Raw genomic sequence first — 19,805 nt, 5'->3', positions numbered from 1 at the left:
TGTATGCAATCGTAAGGCATGTCATGATATAGCGTGATTGCAGAGGAGCCGTCAGCCTCCGCACCCGCCGGGGACATCAAAAGTAACGGCAGCCGTCGGTCCCCGTGTGTGGGGATACCGCCAAGGAGCGTCGGTATCCAGATGGGGGAGGGAGGGGGAGGGAGGGGGAGGGGGGATTTATTAAATAAGTTTCATCATTGTTACTGTGAAGGGTTGAATCGTCTCCCATCTCAGTCGATCAGGGGTTTCTTCTGGTTGCCGACAATAGCGGCGCCTAGATGGCTGAGGGCGTTGTGGTCGCTTGGTCGTACAATTGCTGGAAGAGGCAGCATGGGGTTGTCCGGGTTGACGTGGGCGGCGTCTCGTGCGGCTTGCTCGATCGCTTCCATTTCTTCTTTGCAGCCGGCGTGATCGAGAGGGCAGACCACGATTGGTTGTCGGATGGTAATGTCTCTTGCTGAGGTTAAATGGGCCTGCTGGGTGTGAGTTTTGGGGATGATATACTATGAAACTAGGGGGAAACGAACTCGAACTGTGAGGTAGTACTCGATTTTATATAGACTTGCTGTGGTTGTGAAGCCACTCACACCGTACGTTGGAAATGCCGCCCTACTTCTTGGCAAGATTCCTTCTGCATCGCGGAGGTCCTTGGCAGGGAATACCAAGCCCAGATTTGTTAAGTAGCCCGATTGGGGTAGTTTAACGCCGATGTTTTCTGTTTTCTTGGCTAGAACCTTGACTTTGCGCTGGGGCTCATCACCTTCGTGGTTGTAGATGATTTCTTCGTCGATGCCGATGGTGATCTTGCTGATGGTCACTTTACGCGCCTTGCCCATCCAGCTCTCGTTCGGTGACAGTTTGACATAGACGCTGACAGGATCGAGAGGACCGTAAGACCACCGTGGTAGTGAGATGGCTAATGTGACCAGATGATCTGATACGCGCTCCGCCGACTCCGGACGATTGTACATGCCGAATGTGGAGAGTGTGTCGTAGCGCGCGATCGGGACGGGGAAGGTGTATTTGTGCTGCTGCTGTTGTCCTTGTTGGACTGTCACCACCATCTCGTAGTAGGTTTCGGCGGTGCGACTCGGGAGCTGTATACTAGCTGGTGGTACACGGCGAGAGGCATCACGACCCCCACGACCAAATGGAATAAAAAGGGACGAAGGGGAGGTCCATAGATATTACTTCTTCGTACTCTCGGCCGGCGGGGCATCGAAATAGGAGCATCTCTTTGCCGACGATGTCGGTAATCTCTTTTCGTGGTGGAGCCAGGCGTTTCTTCGTGAAAGTGTCGGCCGAAGGGTGAATGGTCTCGCGGCGGAGGAGGGAAATAGTGACGAGCGAGACGTTGACCGGAGCTGTAATACCAACGCAGGGTCTGATTTCAACTTTACCCTCGATTCGTGGCTTGGATAGTCAGTCAATGAGGCCGTGTGAGCAGGGGGCCAAACGGGCTCGCCGCATGTATCGGCAGGGCGCTTACCATGGTCGCAGAAATGCCTGGGTATCCGATCAGAAAATTGCCATTTGCCGGGCCTGATACGCGCACAAAGGCGGCCATCTCGAGTCAGCCGTGCCTGTTGCACCATAGACATGCGGAGGTTGGTTGAGTTGTGGGGAATATATGAGTGGACGAGGGGATCCTTTCGCACGGTTCATAAGGGTTGGACGGTGGGTTAGGTAGAACTGCGTGGAAGTGGAGATCCTTTGAATGTCGGAGGCTAAAAGAGGTCGAAAGGTGTAAGTTGTCTAGAGGTCTAGAGGTCTAAGAGGTGTAGAGGTTCGAGATAGGAGAGGTGAAGGAGCTGAGCTTCCAAAAGGTACAGTGGTTGTGGTGGGGAAAGGTGAACTGAGCCCGCCCCCAACAGCCACAATTGACTTGAGCCTCTTTTTATTTTTATTTTTTATTGGGCTCTCTTAGGGTTCTCTATATTAAATGAACTAATAGACTAATAGACTAATAGACTATAATAACAAGATAGGAAGGTCTATCAACTCTTGTCAGATCTCTACATATATATACCCAGACGTGATGGTTATCGCGTAGATAATGTAAGCCCAGTTTCCAATGCCAATATCAGCATCGTCATCACACATGATAAATCTATAGAACAATATATATTATATATATTAGTATATATAGGTACTAAATAAATGAGTTTTTATATAGATATATATATAGAATGTATAAGTGTATAAATTTATATAGTTGAATTCCCCCAATTTAGAACCACGGAAAACTAAATTCCGTTTAGCAGATTTTCCCAAGATTGGTTGCCAGTGCAACCATGATATCGCCTCCTTCTCCACCTAACTTCTTCAACATTTCTAGATTCCCCAGATCTTAACGCCAACCCACTATATTCCACATCACTATGCCTCGTCGTGTAGCAAATAAACCTGGGTCGCAGTCGACACTGTCCTTCGGAGGGGGCCGAGTGACCAAACCAGTCGCCGCACCATCCCACAAAGCGAAGGCCCTCGACTCAACTCCAGCGCTCTCCGACAAATCTGCCTCCGCCACCCCGGAGCCCCAGCAGCTGTCCGTGACTCCAAATGAACCCTCCAAGCCCCATGTCGCAGAGCTAGCGGTGCGCCAGCAGGCTGCAACTGAACACCAAGCACCCCGATCCGAAGAAGATAAGCGGGCATTGCAGTTGAACAAGCAGGATGTCTGGCGATACTGGCGGGCTCAAGAACAGACCCGGAAGGCTCCTAGAGGTAAGTCGATTTTGTCGCACAGAGAATTAGTGTGAGTCAAGAGGCTAATAGGATAATTCCAACTCAATAGCCCACCAACAAGGCATGGATGTAGAGGAAAAGATTCTCCGGCATTTTGATCTTTCCAGTCAATATGGGGTATGTCCTCTTGGTCTCCGAGAGTTCTCTATAAAAAAAAAAAACAGTCATCTAACATAATGTCTTTCTCTTTAGCCCTGTGTTGGAATTGCTCGTCTCAAGCGCTGGAGACGGGCTAATCTGCTGAAGCTCAACCCGCCCATCGAAGTCCTTGCGGTTCTTTTGAAGGGGAAGAATACAAATGAGCGAGCACATATTGATGAATTGTTATCCTGAGGACATACGGGAAAGTGATTTGAATTGGCGTAACGAACTTGCATGGACGGGGTGTTTGTAATAGGTTTTAATGAGATACGAATGACAAATATGGGTATTCCCAGTTTAAAGGTTTAAAGGTTGTAAATTCCATTCTCAGAGACGAGTAACTTGGACTTTTCAAGCAAATAATTATCTTCCATTGAGACTTCCATGTGAGCCGAGGCTAGGTGGCAATTCCCGCTTATACGCATCTATACGATAGAATGCCCGATCCTCGAGACGTCGATCCTCATTTCGACTCATCGGGAAAGTCCTTCAAAGTACAAAGTATATCGCAATGGCCATATTTATCTAAAATTGGGAGATGAGAGACCAGGATGTTATTGGAATCTTTTCCCCGTCTTATCCCCGGATTCTCACAATGGGTCTGTCCGGGGACCCCGCGATATTCGCCATCGGCCATCTTCTTTTTTCAACTTCTTCACTACATCTTTGCTATAAGTCGGAAAAGCTTAGGGCATTTGCTTGTTATCTCTGCATAATTTGTATGGATACACATATGTATTATCATTAACTGTTAATATTATGATCTTGTCCACTGTAAGTCGACGCCTCAACAGTTATTTTACCGATTGGAATGAAAGCCCAAGCCTAATTTAGATCTTTCAGCCGGTACGCCTTTACTTTTCCTTTCTCGCACAGTGGGCGTCAAGTGGCTGGACACGAGATCTTACTGGACACAGGATGTCGTTCAAAGTCCACGGTGGCGACGCTAAGCAGGTCTTGTTTCCCATGTGATTGATGCTTTTGGTCTTTTGTCCCTGATTTTTCTGCTTTCTGGGTATTACCCCAAACCCCACGCTACAATAAATACTAGCGTATGGTCTAGTCTGTGTCTTGACTGGGCCCACCCCCGCTAAATGTCTCACTTGCCTGAGCTATGATGGTCATGGTCTCTTCTCGAACAAGCTCCCCTCCCCCGTCGGTGTTAATGTCGTTTTCACGGAAACAAATGGTTCACTCGGGAAGTGAGATCTTGACTATATTGATACCGGAGGAGCCATATGCAGGTACAATATTTCACGATCGACTCATCTCTCGGAAGATGCCAGTATTTTGATATCCTTGCTAGTCTGCGGTTATCCCGGAAGATAATAGATGATCATCGAGCCCAATGAAACTCTGGCTCCTTCGGGGTATCTTTGAGGCCTTTATCTGACCCAGAGAGCTACTATGTACTACGTTGTACATCCATGAGCCCTATATTAGACAATTTCCGTAGCTCACAAGGTTGGCCTCCTGAGTTTGGACCCTTTCTAGAGCCTTTCATTTGAGGAACCAAATGACAATGCCGTGTGTAACCCCAAATCAATTTCAAGGTATTATATATATTATATATATCATATATATTGTTATATTGTTATTATTATATTAATTTTGTAGACATTGCGTCGGACCAAGTCCCAATGTGGTATAGTTCGATACTACGCTCTCTCGGGCCCTACCGGGGCCTGCCGGGGTCCAAGTATCTTCCCCGGATTTTCCTCAAAATGTCTTGTACCAGATACTATGGGGTTCGCCACCCTGTGGTTCTTTATTCTTTGTCAATCATGCTGTCATACATTCAAATATTCATTGTTTGGCTTATCCTGCATACGCTTGAATCCTGCTTCCAGCCAATCCACTCAAGATTATTTGAAATGGGAACGCTACACAACGTATGCTACATATATGCATGTACGGAGTACTGCGACCTGTACCGTACCTTCGCCCATGGAGGCCGCTAAGAGTCTAGCCCAACACAGTGGAAATTAAAGCTAGTGACCCTGTTTGGCCGTATGACTAGCTAATGGGAAATGTAGTACCAACATTGCCACTGGTCCAACTTTTCCGGTGGCTTCCTCGTTCGCCTTGGTCTAGTCTCAACTTGGCAATGCGGGCATACGTACGCCGTACGAGACAATAGGACCAACCAGCCATTCTCGTTCTAATACTCAATCGGCTGCGGGAACCCAGGATCCGGCGTAAGCCTTTCTGCCTTGGCCATGCAATGAGCGTCCGGGGTTCCAATCCGTGGTAATTACGGATCTGAGTCAACCGCGGCCTTGACCTACTTTCGGTGGATTGCCTCCCATTAAGCATGCGGAGACATGTGATGGTCCCACGCGCCTACCTTTTGGTGCAACCCTGCCACAGGGGGTTTCACCATGGGGGAGGTAAAGTATATAGGACCCGGCAAAGCTTATAAAAAGGGCACCACCCATCCAAATCCAGACCCAGCTCTTCTCAACTCATCTGCACTCGCTATACATACTTGACTGTCTTTTCCGGCACGCCGTTCATAATAACTATTTTTTAGTCCAGCTATATCATCAAAATGAAGTTCTCCACCACTCTGATTGCCTTCGCTGCCGCCGGCCTCGCCAGCGCCCAGCTACCCAATGTGCCTGCCTGCTCGGTACGAATAAAATTAATGCATGTCACAAGAATATATATACTAACACTCCCCTCTAGCTGAGCTGCTTCCTCAGTGCCCTGCAGGGCGATGGTTGCTCCGAGCTGCTCGACTTCAAGTGCCACTGCCAGAAGACCGAGCTCGTATCCAGCATCACCCCTTGTGTTGCGAAGGCCTGCGAACACAGCGACCAAGTTTGTATGTTAACATCCACCTACTCTCTTTTGAATCCCAACACCCCCACTAACCCACCAATCTAGCTGTCTCCAACGCCGTCGTTGAACAGTGCTCCTCTGCCGGTCAGCCTATCTCGATCCCTCCCATCGAGACCAGCGCTTCCTCCCAGGCCAGCGCCTCAGAGACCAGCGCCCCCAGCTCTGCCCCCGCTGAGACCACCGGGTCTGCCAGCGAGAGCTCCAGCGCCGTTGAGTCCTCCTCCTCCGCTGTTGAGACCGAGAGCTCCACCACCGGCGCGGGTGCCGGTACCACCACCGGTGGATCCGCCCCCGTCGGTTCCTCCTCCGGTGTTGCCACCTCCACCCCGCTGGTGACCACCACCGGATCGGCCACTGCCTCTTCCTCTTCACCCGCCTTCAACGGTGCTGGAAATGTCAAGGGCAACATGGCTGGTGTTGCTGCTCTCGCCGCTGCCGCCGCTTACGTCCTGTAAATATATCCATACCTAATTTAAGGCTGTTGTCAGTGTTTGCGATTGGCTCTTGTTGGCAGGTGGAATTTGCTTCCTTTTTGTTGCTGGCTGGGTTGGTTGTGCGACACGCCTGAAGGGGTCATCTCGCTGTATAGTTCACATGCTTAATACAATGAACGTCTTGTTTTTGCCTTTTGGGTAAAACGGATGTTTATAATTTGGTCTTTATTCTGTTCTCTTGCGTCTTGTAGTGGCTAAATTTGTAGGCTTTACATACAGAAAGGCGTAAATTAATAGGCCGAAAATTTTCCAAATCAGTCACTTCAACTTGGACAGCAGGAAAAATATAGTTTGGTGTTATCACTATACGTTGGGCGCTCATATTTAAGAAACACATATTACAGCGGCAATTGATAAATTTCTCACAGTAAAAGACCCTCTATGGGCTAGATGGTTAATGCGGGCCACACTCACGGATATGAAATAGCCCAAGTTGGTAACATTGTTTCACTTCAGCCAATTGAAGTGAAGTCATGACAAGTAATTTATTATATATAACTAGGATATCTTCGGAAATCCTCACAGTAGGGCAGCGACGGCAGCAGCAACCATAGGAGCAGCCGTGATCAAAGCACCTGCGTGTCCAACAGCACCGCCAGTTGACTGAGTAGTCTCGACAGATGTAGTCGAAGTTGTCTCCGCAGTTGTCAGGGTTGCGCCGGGGGTCGTAAGGGTAACAGACTCCAGTCCGGCGGTAACCGTTAACTGGTAGTATGAATTGGACATCGGCGCTGTGGTGTAGGTAGCCTTGTTGGTAGTGGAAGACTTGTAGCTCCCTCCATCTAAGGATCCGTTCATGCCCAGACTCATAGTGCAGCTGGCGGATTCGGTTGAAGCTTTCAGAGAGCACTCATAGGACTGGGTGAGAGTGAGATCATAGCTGTTTGACTTGTCCGAGGTGGATGCGATATATTGCCCGGTCACGCTGACTGTCTCCGGACCTTGAATGATCGTCCACGAAGCGGGATAGTTGCAATCTGTCTTAGGGGCATCTTTCACACAGCCGACGTGGTAGGTGGCGGCCTTGGTGTTGTAGGTGACGAGGCTGGCGGCGGTGCTTGTCCAACCGCCGTACTTGAGGAAGCCTGCATCCCAAGAAGGAGAGAAGTAGCCAATAATGGCGCTGCTGGTGTCGTCGGCTTGAGTGCCAAGGGTAGCAAGAGCTGTTGCGAGGAAAATGGAGGTACGCATGTTGATGCTTCTTTGTTTCTTAGATGATGAAGTGGAAATTTTAAGAGAAGTGAAAAGGTACAAACTGCGATTTATGAACGCCTTCCTTTAAATGAAATGAACCAAGCTATTTACTTAGCTTATGGCGCTTTGCTCAATGGGTAGCGGAAGGCGAGACGAGACCATGGCAAGGTAGGATACTCCGGAAGCCCTAAATTTGACAACACTTTCCTATTGGGTTGAGTCACTTTTATCTGACCACTTATTGGATATTAGAGCGCCGTGGCTTACTTGTGACTAACCGAAAATAGTGCTAGCAATGGGCTACATCACTAGCGTAAAACAGAAAAAGTTAGTGAAATAGTCAATGGCTAAAAAGAAAAGCATACGATCCTGCTCGACGCACGCGTGATAGTATAGTGTCAGTGTGAATCTTTTATTCACATAACATTATGGATTCAAAAAGGGATATTAGCGACATATGTATGTTGTAAGTCGATTTGGGAAGACTCTGTGAATCTCGGGACTGTAGGACCCACAATTAAGGCCCCAAGTCTCCATAGCTAATCTCCTTGGGTCGCACATAGTAGGACTACTCTGTACGGAGTAATCTTATATATGGAGCTAGAGTGGACCAGCCCTGTGTGCCGGACCTACCGGCTATGCGGCGTTTGAAGGCTCTTTGGGTCACAGCTCAAGCATGGGTTGCTGCTTATGTACTTATTTGGAAAAGAGGCTGCGATGTGGACTATATTATAAAGGAGAAATTGAAGGGTACGGATTTGAGATGCTATTTGTACTTTCCCACCCTCAGTTTAACCTGCAGTCTATGGGTTTAGTTGTCAAGAGTCAAGATTTTGGGCCATTTTGTGGAGTGTCCCTTATATTATTCTTCCTAGGCTTTTCGGCTTACTGCGTTGACAAGCTTCGATGGTGCGTAGATAATATGTCCCATGACAATACATCCTCCGCTTTACTACGAACTTATCAGGGCACCGAAGAAGGCGAGCTTAACACGATAGATTGATGAATATATAGGCCAGACCTGTCTGGCAGTCTGCGGCTGCTTTATTTGGATGGCTTTCGAAACATCGCTCGCAACGGTATGGGTCCCGATATTGACGATCTCTTCGGTTTTGTTAGTTCATGAATGGACAGCGGATTACTCGAAGATTTGCTCACTATATGAAGGGTAATGGTCATTTAATATTGCAGGATCTATTGCCTCCATGTCCGGGGACTATTCATTCTGGATAGGGTCTCCAGAAGTAGGTTCTTGAGAGTGTCCACCAGCAGGCCCCAACCAATTGATACCCAGCTCCTACAGAATAAGCTGTTATCACCCAGGACGAGACTACTACACCTTCACAAACACGGGATGAATCTGGCCCAACACAAATTTCCGCCGTGGTCGTCAGTTTGGTCACCATACTGATTCGAGGGCGTCCATAGCAGTGTCTGGATTCTTACCTCTAGTCTCTTATGTTTACCACCGTGTCTGGATTCTTACCTCTAGTCTCTTATGTTTACCAGCGAATACAAAGCTAAGCTAATACTTGTCTCCTTTTCTTGCATACATATCCTTTGGATTTATATCATAAGGTCTATGTGTAGTTATATATATCGAATGATGTATATCTCCGAGGTGGCGAAAACTTGATTTGAGTATGACGGGGCCACCCCTGGAGGTAGGACATTCCTTCCTCATATCTCAGTACTTTCTGTTTTTTTTTCTTATTTACTTATTCCAATATTGCATCCGTTAATACTTCACTTCGAAATGTCAGGTTCCATGTCCAAGTTTCGCAATCTACCCCGTGCCGTGGGGCCTTTGATCTGCCCATACAAGGTGACGACATAAGTCCGCAATTCCTTTCATGAACTCCGATTCTCACACAGAAACTGGGGGATACCTCTCCTCCAATCAGCCCAATTGAACAAAGGTTCAGCCTTTCCAGACAATGAGCGATCAACATTCAAGCTTCACAGTCTCCTTCCGCCAAATATCCAGACACTGGACGAGCAAGTCCAGCGCGCTTATCAGCAGTACAAAAGCAGAGCTGATGACCTAGCCAAGAACACCTTCCTGGCTAGCATGAAGGCGCAGAATGAAGTACTGTACTACAAGGTTCTGACATCTTCCCGGCAGGCAACATTGGCATGTGCATGTGCATTGTTACTAACCTGCCAGTAGCTCGTGCAAACCCATCTCAGGGAGATGTTTAGCGTGATATACACGCCCACTGAAGGAGAAGCGATTCAGAATTACTCGCGGTTGTTCAGGAAGCCGGAGGGGTGTTTCTTGAATATCAATGACCAGGATCACTTTGACGAGTACCTCGCTGGGTTTGGGACTGAGGAGGATGTTGATTATATCGTCGTCAGCGATGGAGAAGAGGTAATTATACATGTGCATGAGCGAAGAATTAGTTCCTGATTTTGCTTACCGTTGATCTTTTTTACAGATATTGGGAATTGGGGACCAGGGCGTGGGCGCTATTCTCATATCAGTCGCCAAACTGGTTATTACCACGCTCTGTGCTGGAATCCATCCTTCGCGGCAGCTTCCTGTTGTTTTGGACTGTGGGACAGATGTATGTATATCTATTCACCGGTTAAACCCACGTTTGCTGACAACATATACAGAACGAAGAGTTGCTCAATGACGCACTGTATCTAGGCCTACGGCAGCATCGCGTCAGAGGGGAGAAGTATGATAAATTTGTGGATAAATTTGTAAAGGCTGCCCGCAAACGATTCCCGCAGGCTTACATACACTTGTATGAGAAATGGTTCTTTCTTTGTTGTTCGAAACAGAGCTAATAATATCAGTGAGGATTTTGGTCTGAACAATGCACGGAGAATACTCGATCGGTATCAGTCGCAGATTCCTTGTTTCAATGATGACATCCAGGGCACGGGGTGTGTCACACTCGCTGCCATGTTGGCGGCCCTTCAAGTCAGCAAAGTCAAACTGGAAGATGTGCGAGTGGTGATCTTTGGCTCGGGTACAGCTGGTACTGGCATTGCCGACCAGATTTCGGATACGATCGCCACTGAGACACGAAAGTCGAAGGATGAAGCGTCTAGGCAGATCTGGTATGTATCCGCGAGCACAGGATAACACCCCTACTAACACTACTTTTTCATCTAGGTGCATCGACAAGCCCGGTCTCCTTGTAAAGTCCCTCGGTGATAGGTTGACCGAAGGCCAAAAGTCTTTCGCACGAGACGATGACGCGTGGCCAGACGATGATCGAGATCTCTTGTCGGTAATTAAGAAGGTCCATCCCCATGTGCTTATCGGGACATCAACCAAGCCCGGAGCATTCACCGAAGATATCATTCGTGCAATGGCCAGGAAGGTAGAACGGCCGATTATATTCCCCCTTAGCAATCCGACCCGACTCCACGAGGCGAAGCCTGTTGATCTCTATGAATGGACCGATGGGCGAGCCCTCGTTGCCACTGGCAGTCCATTCCCGCCAGTTACCCACAACGGCACGAAATATGACATCGGTAAGCATTACAATCTCGCTTCAAACCTCCACTGCGCATCGTATTAATCACGATATTACAGCGGAGTGCAACAACTCAACTTGCTTCCCCGGCATTGGTCTTGGAGCAGTCCTCTCGCAGTGCCGTCTCCTATCGAAGACGATGTTGGTGGCTGCCGTGGAGGCACTCAAGGCACGGTCACCGGCCCTGAAAGACTCCAGCAAGCCGTTGCTGCCCGATGTAGAAGACGTGCGTGAAATCAGTGCGGATATTGCTGCGGCTGTGATCTTGTGTGCTGTGGAGGAGGGACTGGCACAGGCGGAGGGCATTCCTACCACTGACTCGGAGCTGCGAGAGTGGATTCAAGTCCAGATGTGGGAGGCTGAGTACCGGCCTCTGGTCTATAAGAATTAATCGCAAGGTTTCCTAGTCATCGTAGTGTGGTTCGGACATTTAGGGATCTGCTGGGTTAAATCTTGGATCAAATCATGCACCTGACTCTGAGTAAGCTCCTACAAGAGCTCACTCCTCATGATTATTACCGGAACTAAAGGCTATGCGTATGCATACCAGGATAATCAATCTCACCAACAAGTTCCTGGTGGAATTTGTTTGGGATAGCACTTATTCTGTAATAGCGTTGTCCAAGGTGACCTGTCGCCAAATCCTGTCGGTTCTAAAGGATTTCATTCCAACTGGGCTTAGTGAAAGTCGAACCTCCCAGAATCCCCGACTTTGGTAGCCTAATAGGCGAGCACTAGAGTCAGAACGTGGAGGTATAATCCAGCCAAGACCATCCGTTCTGTTGTCCGGTACATCAAAGTCGCAAGGGGTACCCAAATATGGGCCAAAGTCCATATCATATACCCGTATGCAACGCAGGCTACTGACTGACAAATCACCAGGCTTGACGGGAAGGTGCCAATCTTTACTCGCCATGATATGCGAGATGACATTCTGGACATAGTTGAGGCTGACAGACTGCAATGATTTTTGGACTGATAGAGCGAGGTTGGTGAGAAGAGTAATATCACGAGGGCTAAATCCATGCAAGTCACTAGTGACTGGATGGCATATTAAAGGATCTACATCATGTAACTCTGTATCTTTGAAATTATACGTGGATGTAAGAGTGACAACCGCATTGCCTATATATGCCCTTGGAATGTCGAGAATTCCACGAACATCAACAGGAAACAAGAGAGAAGAATGCCGATCTGCCAATGAAGGCCTATTACTCTCTAATGATGTCGCATGGGACCGTGCACGTATTCCGCAAAGCCAGATCAAAGCTGTTACGACCTCATTGTTGGAGAAGCCTTGCCAGCTCGCGTCATATTTAGGACTTGACAAATCAATCCGGCGCGCCTGGTAATTTCCAGCATACATGGTTGTATTACAGGCTTCTCGAAGCTGTCTGATCTTTTCAGCGTCGAGGCAAAAGCGGCGGCTGACTGGGGCTCCAAGGTCAGAGCTTGGTGCTGCCTTCCAAGTGTAGGACCCATAGCCGTCGTACATGGCCAGGTGACTTTCATTTGTGCTCTGGAAAATCTTTGTCCTGCTTCGTACCTCACCTTCAGGGTAGGTCAAAAGTCTTTCAGGCGGTGGGTCAGGTTTGCGGCAGCATTCAGAAAGAGCCTGCATAATTGATGATATTCCAAGACCATCAACGGCAAAGTGGTGGAAGGATAAGCAGAGAACAATGCCATCGGTCATCACATTCGCTTGTAGCCGTAAAAGCGGTTGTGGTTCAGAGGCCGGTATACAAAATGGGAGAGGTATATAGTCAGAATTGAACAGATCATCGGAGGATAGGGCAGGGGTGTTCATGTTGACATTATGAGGTGAGATACACTGTGCATGCTGCTTTATCTTGAGCATAGGTAGCTTGCTCAAATGGGATGGATCTGTCGGCTGTACCTCGAAGACATTCTTTGTGCCCTTTAGTTGAGTGGATTGCACAAGGTTGCCTGATAAAAATGGAAGCAGTGTAGTAAGGCGTTGGGCAGCTTTTTCCAATACTAATAATCCTTGGACGGGATCTTGGCAAAGAAAAGTGACAATGAATGAGAAATGAACTGGCGCAGTTGAATGGTCCAAGGGTGTCAAAACATATGGTTTAAAGTAATGCGATTGGGACATTCTTTTTCCAGGAGTATTAAACCCCGGGCAAAGGTGACTCAGAAGATATTATCAAAAGACCGTGGACCCAGAAGGGTTGCTGTCTTCTGACGTCCTTATATCTTGTAGGAAATTGTTCTGTAAAACAGTGTAAGAAGATGGGCATCATGCGCTGCAGGGAATGCTAGCCTTCTTGCTACAGACGGAGCATACCCGTGTTGGTGAGAAGCCAAGAGAAGAGAGAGAGAGCAATGCAACTGTATTCGTAACTGCTAACTGCTAACTGAAGAAGAAGAAGAAGGAGAAAAGAAGAAGAGGGAGAGGAGACGACTATAGTCCTGTCACACAGGGTCAGGTGACACCCATCCCAACACATGTAAATGGATCTACATAACTACCTAGGTACCTAGGTAGTTACCAATACCACTCGGGGGGTTACTATTGAATACTTACAGTACCTTAGTCGAGTGTTAGGACCCAACCTGGCGTAGGGGGTCTTAGTCCTGTAACAGCCTAAGTCCAAGCAGGATGCATGATCAACAAGTGTGACCATGATCGTGCTGAGAGTTACTAGGTTAATAGAACTAGTATTCAGGAGTCTCTGATAGATCACGAAGACATATAGTCGGATAGTAAGTATACTTCGTAACTATAATGGTGTAACATTATTGTCCAGGTTTCAGCTTGCAATTAAGGAGGATCGGGAAATATTTTATGGAATGTAAACTGCCAAAGCCTCCTTTATATATATATCTGTGTTCGCTCTCATCCTACAAATTCTGGTTTCCTTCAAAATATATACCATTCCAAGGTTCTATTTTGGAACCTGCCTTACAACACCTCTACTGTTCTATTTCTTTTTCATATCTGAACAGTGTTCTACTTTGTTTCTCTATTCTCCAAGCCTTTTTCCTGCTCAAGATGACTAGCAACATGACAGGCACCCACAAGCAGACAGAGGAAATCCTTCGAACTTGGTTACATAATGTTGGATTTGACCTTCAGCAGGCAGTCCGGCCATTTCACACAAAACTTTACGCAGAGCTCGAAGAATGGATCCTTTCTAGGAATCTCCAGGAGCACCAACTGAGTCGCATCTGGAAGCTGTTGCCAACATGTACTAGCGCCGCAGATAAGTGGTATCCGCATGCTAGCCACCAGTTGAAACGATATATTGCGCTTTACACCACTTTTCTTCTCTATGTGGACGATAAAGCAGAACAGGACCTTGAACATATCCTTGCCGATCTTCGGAGAGTTTCATCCGGTGCCCACAAAGGGCTCCACACTTTAAAGTGTGACGATACTGTTATTGATATGTGGTTGGAGCTCGTTGCTACTGAAACTGGAACGTATGGCCCATACTCAACTGGGGTCATTACTAAAGGCCTAGTTGATTTCATGCTGGGGAATATAGTCGAAGCAGATGTTGCTGTAGCCCTGAAGCTTCCAGCAAAATTTGGACGAAGAGCATCCAAATTTGTACGCGACAAGACCGGGGCTGGGGAAGTTTACGCCCATTTCATATTTCCTGAGCGCCTTGCAGAAGAAAATGGGCACTTGCCGACCTATGTCCCCTTTATTGCATGTATGCTGGACATCATTGACGATGTGAACGATATCCTATCATTCTTTAAGGAGTCCGTGGTTGGAACTGAGATCAATACGAATATCATGAACAGAGCTCGTACCTCATGTTACAGCCCTCATGATATACTACAGCAAATTTGCAGGGAAACAGCCGAGACCATGTATGTTGTCAGTACCGCATTTGGAGAACAAGATGTTGCCGGGAAACTTTGGAAGGATTTTATTAATGGCTATATTATATGGCACATTTGTGAGGACCGATATCGGCTGAAAGAAATTGGGCTCACGATGTGACTCGGATAAGGCAGGGTCCAATAATGAATGTGTATCCTTATATATCTCTCGTGGCCTCTATCTGCTCTAGGTGATCTGGAAGTCTCATCTACACCGTCTAGGTCGAGAGTCTATTTTACAATCACTTGGATTAAGCCTCGTGGAGCTCTCGCTCGGCCTTCAGATGCATTACTCTCAAAAGATGAGACTCAAGACGATAAAAAGGTGACTATGGACTATGCTAGTGTTGTGGATAGTTGTCTTTCCTGGTCTGGCGTAAGTATCATCTGCCGGGAAAGCCATAACTTCGAGGAGCGAATTCTTGATAAAATACTGAAAGATGTGATGATTTTTGACGGCAGAGCTTGATAGTACTAACGAATGTATGAACTGAATGATCTTGAATTATCACTATGCGAGCCCGCCCAGAATTGATCTCGTACAATGTGTACAATTAGGAAATGGAGAAGTAGCGGTCCGAAAAAAGCCATACAAAACTTGAAGGTCATCATGCAAGTGTGATTGATATGTTACAAATTGTTCAATGATATGGAACCTATCTGAGCCAAAGAGAAAGAGAAACCGAGCTAAGAAAAGAAAGTGGAGAGGAACTAGGTTGACTTATGGAACCCATAGACGCATGAACCCTACTACTTCCTGCCGGCAAGTCACACAGCTGCCGAAGTTGTTCATGGCAAGGCTGACGCGACAATCCTCGCAAATACATAGACAGCGACAGGGCCAGGTGATGATAGCACGTGGGCTTGTCTGACAAACCACACAGGGTGGACCATTGGGACCGAGACCTGTTGCGCCGGATTCCCATGTGTGGGCATCGGGACTAGCTGAAGTTTCCGAGCGACGGGAAAGGATGAGCTTCTCAAGGAGTTCAGCTTCCTCTTCGGGGGTAGGTTTCCGCCTTTCAGATCCTGAGTGCATGGCGTTGAGCTGCTGGAGGCGGGATGAGAAGATGATTCGGGATCTCTCCTTTTCAACTTGTTTCTGGTATCGACTGCGCGTCATGATCTGTGGACTCTCCTGGTTTGTTTTGAGATGAGCCGCTAGAATCTTGGCTTCCTCTCTACTCTCTCGATCGCGCGGGTCAAGAAGACGGGCGAGTGTGCTCATGTCGATTAGGGGATCTTGGAGTGGTGGGCTTGCTCTATCTGCATACGGTTCGAGCTGGGTAGGAGTTCGACGACCATCATCTGAGCGGTAATCCTCCCATTCCGACCCTGAAGCATTGGTAGACATGGACACCACGCTCGTGGTGTCAAAGTCATCAGAGGGCGGGGAGTAATCCGAGGTTTGATCTTGGTTTCCCCATGCACCGCCAATTTTCCACCAGCCGTACAGTCTGTCGTCTAGCCGGCTTTCATCCGAACCCATCCAGTCTGGCCGATTCGCACGCTCTCGCTTCCTCATCTCGATCTCGACGTCAAAGTCATGGTCATCGGGGAGCTCAAGCTCTCCATTTTCAGATAAGATCCAGAAATCTAATGGCTGTGATAAGTTTGTCTTGTCGATACTAGACTTGTTTCCACGATGGCCAACAATGCGTTTGAGCCACATTGGCCGAGCCCTTATTCCCAGTCGATCAAGCACATTATTGAGCCCATATGCAGCCCAACGGAGCATTATGAGCGAAATTGAGCGGAAGAACGAGAGGACATGCCACAATCTAATAGATACTCGCACTGCACCAACTCCCCCAAGCTCGGCTCGAGATTGCACGGCTCGAGCACCGTTTCTGGGTTTCTCAATCTTCTTTTCGCGGTTGTAACCACTCTCCCAAGCAGATTGTTCTGGCATGTCGAAACTTGAGAAACCCATAGCTTCGATAGGTCGACTGCTAGCTTCGCTCTGCCAATTCCCATAAGATGTAGACTTCCGCCTCGAAGCTTCGATCTCAGAAAGGCGATCCTCTTCTAGCCACGTCATCCTCCTTGCAACGACTGATTGGCCCTCATTCAAGAACACGGCTTCACTTGCTGCGGTTAGGGCAACATAGCCGATTCGAAGCAATGTTGTATAAAAGTCTTCGTGTCTGTTTATCCGAATGCTCCTTATCTGGTTCGAGCCTTGCATATTCTCATGGGCCATCAAGAAACGGTCATAGAGTGAGACAGGCTGGTCGTCCGAAGGCAACGAAACAGCGGTGATGGTAAGTGCTAGAATGTATATTGACAGACAAATTACGATGCCGCCCAATAAAAAGATGTGAGGGATGAATCCCACAATGCAAACAGTCGGGAACCTGAGAACGCCGGTCTCGAGGCTGACGGGCGGACCGCCCTCTAACCCCCACGACATAGCTACCATGAAGCAGGCACCCCAAAAGGCGGTGCTGAAAAGCCGATACTTGCTCTGCTTGCCGAAGACTTCCAGGATGTGGGAAGTTGCACTATTGCAGCATGAGATCAATACAATAAGTAGCAGTTCGGGTGTGACATTCATGCGTTCCAGGACTTGCGATCTTGTGAGGAGTTCAAAGACGGAAGTTGAACTTTCATCAGACCCGCCCGAGATCGCGCTGAGTGGACTTTGTTTAGGAAGACCAAACAGGCCTAGTCCAATGGATTTACTGATCATCGACTCGGCTTCTGCGAAGGCGATTGAGTGTTCGAAGATGGACATCCCCGTCTCGGTCATCACGGGCCTGCCTTGTAATGCGCACGAGAGTGTTTCAATAAAGTGACTCAAGCAAAGGAGCATGAATGTCGGCCATAGTAAGGAAAATGATCCATATGGGACACCAGGATTGGTTCCGCGCGCCATCTTCACAGCACTGCACGATCGTTCCTCAGACTCCCATCCTAAAAGGGTCGAGCTAATTGAGTAAAGAACACCCCCATCGCTAGAATAATCGAACACGAGTTGCTTTCCGGGGTATCCGTAGCGCATTGTTGAGAAGGACGGCGATGTCTGACATCGGATTCCACGGAGCAGGCTGAGGATTTGAGAGGCGAAGAGAACGATAGGGATCAATCGGAGAGCCGCACGCCTTTCCCATCCTAGTCGAAGGTGTCGTCGTGTGGATGCATAGATAGTAATTCGGTTGAGGATGAGCGCCTATACCTATTAGCATGGTAAGTATCCAAGTGGAAAGCGGGGTCTCACCTCCACTAGACAGGCAAATGACCAGAGACTTGTCAGATATCCAAAGAATCCACCGAGCTTCTTCATAGCACCTAAAAACTCAGCAATGTAGTAGCCACTCTGTTGGCCGGCTGCATCGGCGAACTCATTTCCAGCCATATCCGCTGCATGTGTTGCGGCCGTACCGCTGGCTCCAGCTGCTGCACCAGCTCCCCTCCAGATGGTTTGGCCAAGTGCTTTTATTCCGGTTATCCTGGCGAGGGTTTGGGGAACCGTTCGGAGGGCAAAGGTCTCAGCGTGCTGGAAGGCGCGAAGGGGGGAGGTCAAGAGTTGATGTGGCAAAGAGGACAAAGAAGAAGTGTCCTGCGAGATGGTTGTATTCAACTGTTGTAATAAAGCCGTACTAGATGTGGTTGGTATTGTGGAGGGTTCCACGATGCCTGACATGATGAGGCGGCGGTGTTGTATGCGCCGCTGCGGGTGACCCTTATCAGTGATCCGGGGAAATGCAATCAACAGAAGGTCGCCAGTGCATCCAACCGTGGACATAGGCAAATAGACTGTTCAATAGTCAAAAAGATTCCTGACTAGACTGAAGACCACAGTGAGCAATGCTCCTGTGAACTGCATCCCGCAAACCAAGATGTATGAAGGAGTGATCTTCACGATGGCGGGCACTTCCTTGGAAGTTCGCCCCGGTGGAGCCGGCCCCAGCCCTCGGTATTTGGTACTTGCTGACTCAGCCGCCATAATTGCCCAGGTGCCCAGATGGCCCAGCCTCCGTCAAGTCAATACGCTCTGCTCTACGGAGTACTACCCATTTTAACTAGTTATAGAATTCTACAATACTGATATGGTTCGTTGTTCAATTTGTCTCCTATGATCCAAACCCTTGCCTAGTGGTAGATTGACAAGCGCGTTATCATTGGGTTTTTTTTTTGATCTGCCATCATCTTTAGACAAATTCGGCCATAGATGTAATAACCGTTTGCATATGCTCAGATGGGATAAGAGGTCTTTTGGAAAGTCAAGGATACTGGTACAGCAAAGGAATTGCATTACGTTAGATGTATTCTATTCCATAGAACACATGTCATGACATAACGCCATAACCAAGCATATTTATGTGAGCCAAGTCCGGAACTCCCCATGCTATTGTCGTAAAAGTCGAATATCGTATGCCGTTGCGTCGTGAATCATTTCAAAAGACGATGCCAGCCGAAACAAGGATCGATACCAGAGGTCTCAGCCAGGGAGGCGATAAGAAACCCAAGACCCCGAGGCACCATGTCGAAATCAGGTATTCAAAAAATCAGCAGCCATCAGGAGCTCCAGGCATAACTCAGGTGGAATATCCATGTCCGGCACATTGACCTGGTCCTTGTGCTTTTCATTGTAGCAAAGGTATTCGCAGATCTTTTCGACGATGACGCCACTGCAGAGAAACAACTTCGTAAGCAATGTGCACCAAAAGAAAATGCGGAGTATAACCGCGAGACGTACGAGAAGTCTTTTAACACAAATTTACCATCGCGACCCTCGGGGTAATTGGCTGTGGGTGGTTAGTACAGCCCATAGAGCAATGGATCTCGAGTCCACGTACTCGAAGAAAGCGGGATGCGTAAGGTCTCTGAGACATAAGCTGTGCTGCGAGGGATAATGAATTCAAATCCGTCATCTGAGACTATAGTCACAAACTCGGAATCCGTGGGTTGCGCCATGATAAAGCACGCGTATTCGCGTAGTTGTAGGAAGATGACCACTGTGGAGCGAAAGAGCCTTTATGAGGTTGGCGTGTTGGTCCGTGCTGAAGCTGCCCCAGTGACG

The 19,805-nt window shown here is 48.0% G+C and overlaps 10 protein-coding genes across 10 annotated transcripts; 4 read left to right on the top strand and 6 right to left on the bottom strand.

Moving 5' to 3' along the window:
* Positions 1–195: 195 nt before the first annotated feature.
* On the bottom strand, positions 196–1,665 carry N7516_000556 (arrestin C-terminal domain-containing protein). Its single transcript, XM_057213278.1, has 4 exons — positions 1,490–1,665; positions 1,202–1,413; positions 528–1,104; positions 196–473 (listed from the first exon to the last, which is right to left on the bottom strand). The coding sequence occupies exons 1-4, from the start codon at positions 1,565–1,567 to the stop codon at positions 231–233; spliced, it is 1,110 nt and encodes a 369-aa protein (XP_057075161.1). The 5' UTR covers positions 1,568–1,665; the 3' UTR covers positions 196–230.
* A 90-nt stretch (positions 1,666–1,755) lies between these two features.
* On the bottom strand, positions 1,756–2,103 carry N7516_000555 (uncharacterized protein; the record flags this gene model as incomplete). The annotated part of the gene is made up of 2 exons (XM_057213277.1): positions 1,756–1,891; positions 2,030–2,103. 2 exons carry the CDS (start codon positions 2,101–2,103, stop codon positions 1,756–1,758), a joined length of 210 nt encoding a protein of 69 aa, XP_057075160.1.
* A 278-nt stretch (positions 2,104–2,381) lies between these two features.
* N7516_000554 (putative DNA polymerase delta subunit 4) lies at positions 2,382–3,081 on the top strand (the record flags this gene model as incomplete). Its single annotated transcript, XM_057213276.1, has 3 exons — positions 2,382–2,727; positions 2,798–2,865; positions 2,941–3,081. 3 exons carry the CDS (start codon positions 2,382–2,384, stop codon positions 3,079–3,081), a joined length of 555 nt encoding a protein of 184 aa, XP_057075159.1.
* Positions 3,082–5,440: 2,359 nt separating this feature from the next.
* Positions 5,441–6,188, top strand: N7516_000553 (CFEM domain-containing protein; the record flags this gene model as incomplete). The annotated part of the gene is made up of 3 exons (XM_057213275.1): positions 5,441–5,521; positions 5,578–5,716; positions 5,779–6,188. 3 exons carry the CDS (start codon positions 5,441–5,443, stop codon positions 6,186–6,188), a joined length of 630 nt encoding a protein of 209 aa, XP_057075158.1.
* A 558-nt stretch (positions 6,189–6,746) lies between these two features.
* On the bottom strand, positions 6,747–7,418 carry N7516_000552 (uncharacterized protein; the record flags this gene model as incomplete). The annotated part of the gene is made up of 1 exon (XM_057213274.1): positions 6,747–7,418. One exon carries the CDS (start codon positions 7,416–7,418, stop codon positions 6,747–6,749), a length of 672 nt encoding a protein of 223 aa, XP_057075157.1.
* A 1,884-nt stretch (positions 7,419–9,302) lies between these two features.
* N7516_000551 (NAD-dependent malic enzyme) lies at positions 9,303–11,309 on the top strand (the record flags this gene model as incomplete). The annotated part of the gene is made up of 7 exons (XM_057213273.1): positions 9,303–9,525; positions 9,592–9,795; positions 9,863–9,991; positions 10,044–10,177; positions 10,230–10,496; positions 10,552–10,916; positions 10,978–11,309. The coding sequence occupies exons 1-7, from the start codon at positions 9,493–9,495 to the stop codon at positions 11,307–11,309; spliced, it is 1,464 nt and encodes a 487-aa protein (XP_057075156.1). The 5' UTR covers positions 9,303–9,492.
* Positions 11,310–11,519: 210 nt separating this feature from the next.
* N7516_000550 (transferase family-domain-containing protein) lies at positions 11,520–12,725 on the bottom strand (the record flags this gene model as incomplete). The annotated part of the gene is made up of 1 exon (XM_057213272.1): positions 11,520–12,725. The coding sequence occupies one exon, from the start codon at positions 12,723–12,725 to the stop codon at positions 11,520–11,522; it is 1,206 nt and encodes a 401-aa protein (XP_057075155.1).
* A 1,212-nt stretch (positions 12,726–13,937) lies between these two features.
* On the top strand, positions 13,938–14,900 carry N7516_000549 (isoprenoid synthase domain-containing protein; the record flags this gene model as incomplete). Its single annotated transcript, XM_057213271.1, has 1 exon — positions 13,938–14,900. One exon carries the CDS (start codon positions 13,938–13,940, stop codon positions 14,898–14,900), a length of 963 nt encoding a protein of 320 aa, XP_057075154.1.
* A 600-nt stretch (positions 14,901–15,500) lies between these two features.
* On the bottom strand, positions 15,501–18,425 carry N7516_000548 (putative ubiquitin-protein ligase (Asi3); the record flags this gene model as incomplete). The annotated part of the gene is made up of 2 exons (XM_057213270.1): positions 15,501–17,951; positions 18,000–18,425. The coding sequence occupies 2 exons, from the start codon at positions 18,423–18,425 to the stop codon at positions 15,501–15,503; spliced, it is 2,877 nt and encodes a 958-aa protein (XP_057075153.1).
* Positions 18,426–19,274: 849 nt separating this feature from the next.
* N7516_000547 (elongin C) lies at positions 19,275–19,699 on the bottom strand (the record flags this gene model as incomplete). Its single annotated transcript, XM_057213269.1, has 3 exons — positions 19,275–19,413; positions 19,482–19,530; positions 19,582–19,699. 3 exons carry the CDS (start codon positions 19,697–19,699, stop codon positions 19,275–19,277), a joined length of 306 nt encoding a protein of 101 aa, XP_057075152.1.
* Positions 19,700–19,805: the final 106 nt, after the last annotated feature.

The sequence above is a fragment of the Penicillium verrucosum genome (genome assembly GCF_028828655.1).
Source record: "Penicillium verrucosum strain IBT 35672 chromosome Unknown utg000001l_segment0_segment0, whole genome shotgun sequence".
In the NCBI taxonomy this organism is placed as follows: domain Eukaryota; kingdom Fungi; phylum Ascomycota; class Eurotiomycetes; order Eurotiales; family Aspergillaceae; genus Penicillium; species Penicillium verrucosum.
The sequence above is the reverse complement of the archived record's forward strand: the minus strand, read 5'-3'. Positions and strand labels throughout refer to the sequence as shown.

Bases quoted from the DNA above. Each gene is read 5' to 3' on its own strand.
- N7516_000556 (XM_057213278.1), bottom strand. From the start codon at position 1,567: ATGGCCGCCTTTGTGCGCGTATCAGGCCCGGCAAATGGCAATTTTCTG. The intron at 1,105-1,201 runs GTACGAAGAAGT...ACCACCAGCTAG, and splicing joins CGATGCCCCGCCGGCCGAGA to TATACAGCTCCCGAGTCGCA. The intron at 474-527 runs GTTCGTTTCCCC...CACACCCAGCAG, and splicing joins AGTACTACCTCACAGTTCGA to GCCCATTTAACCTCAGCAAG.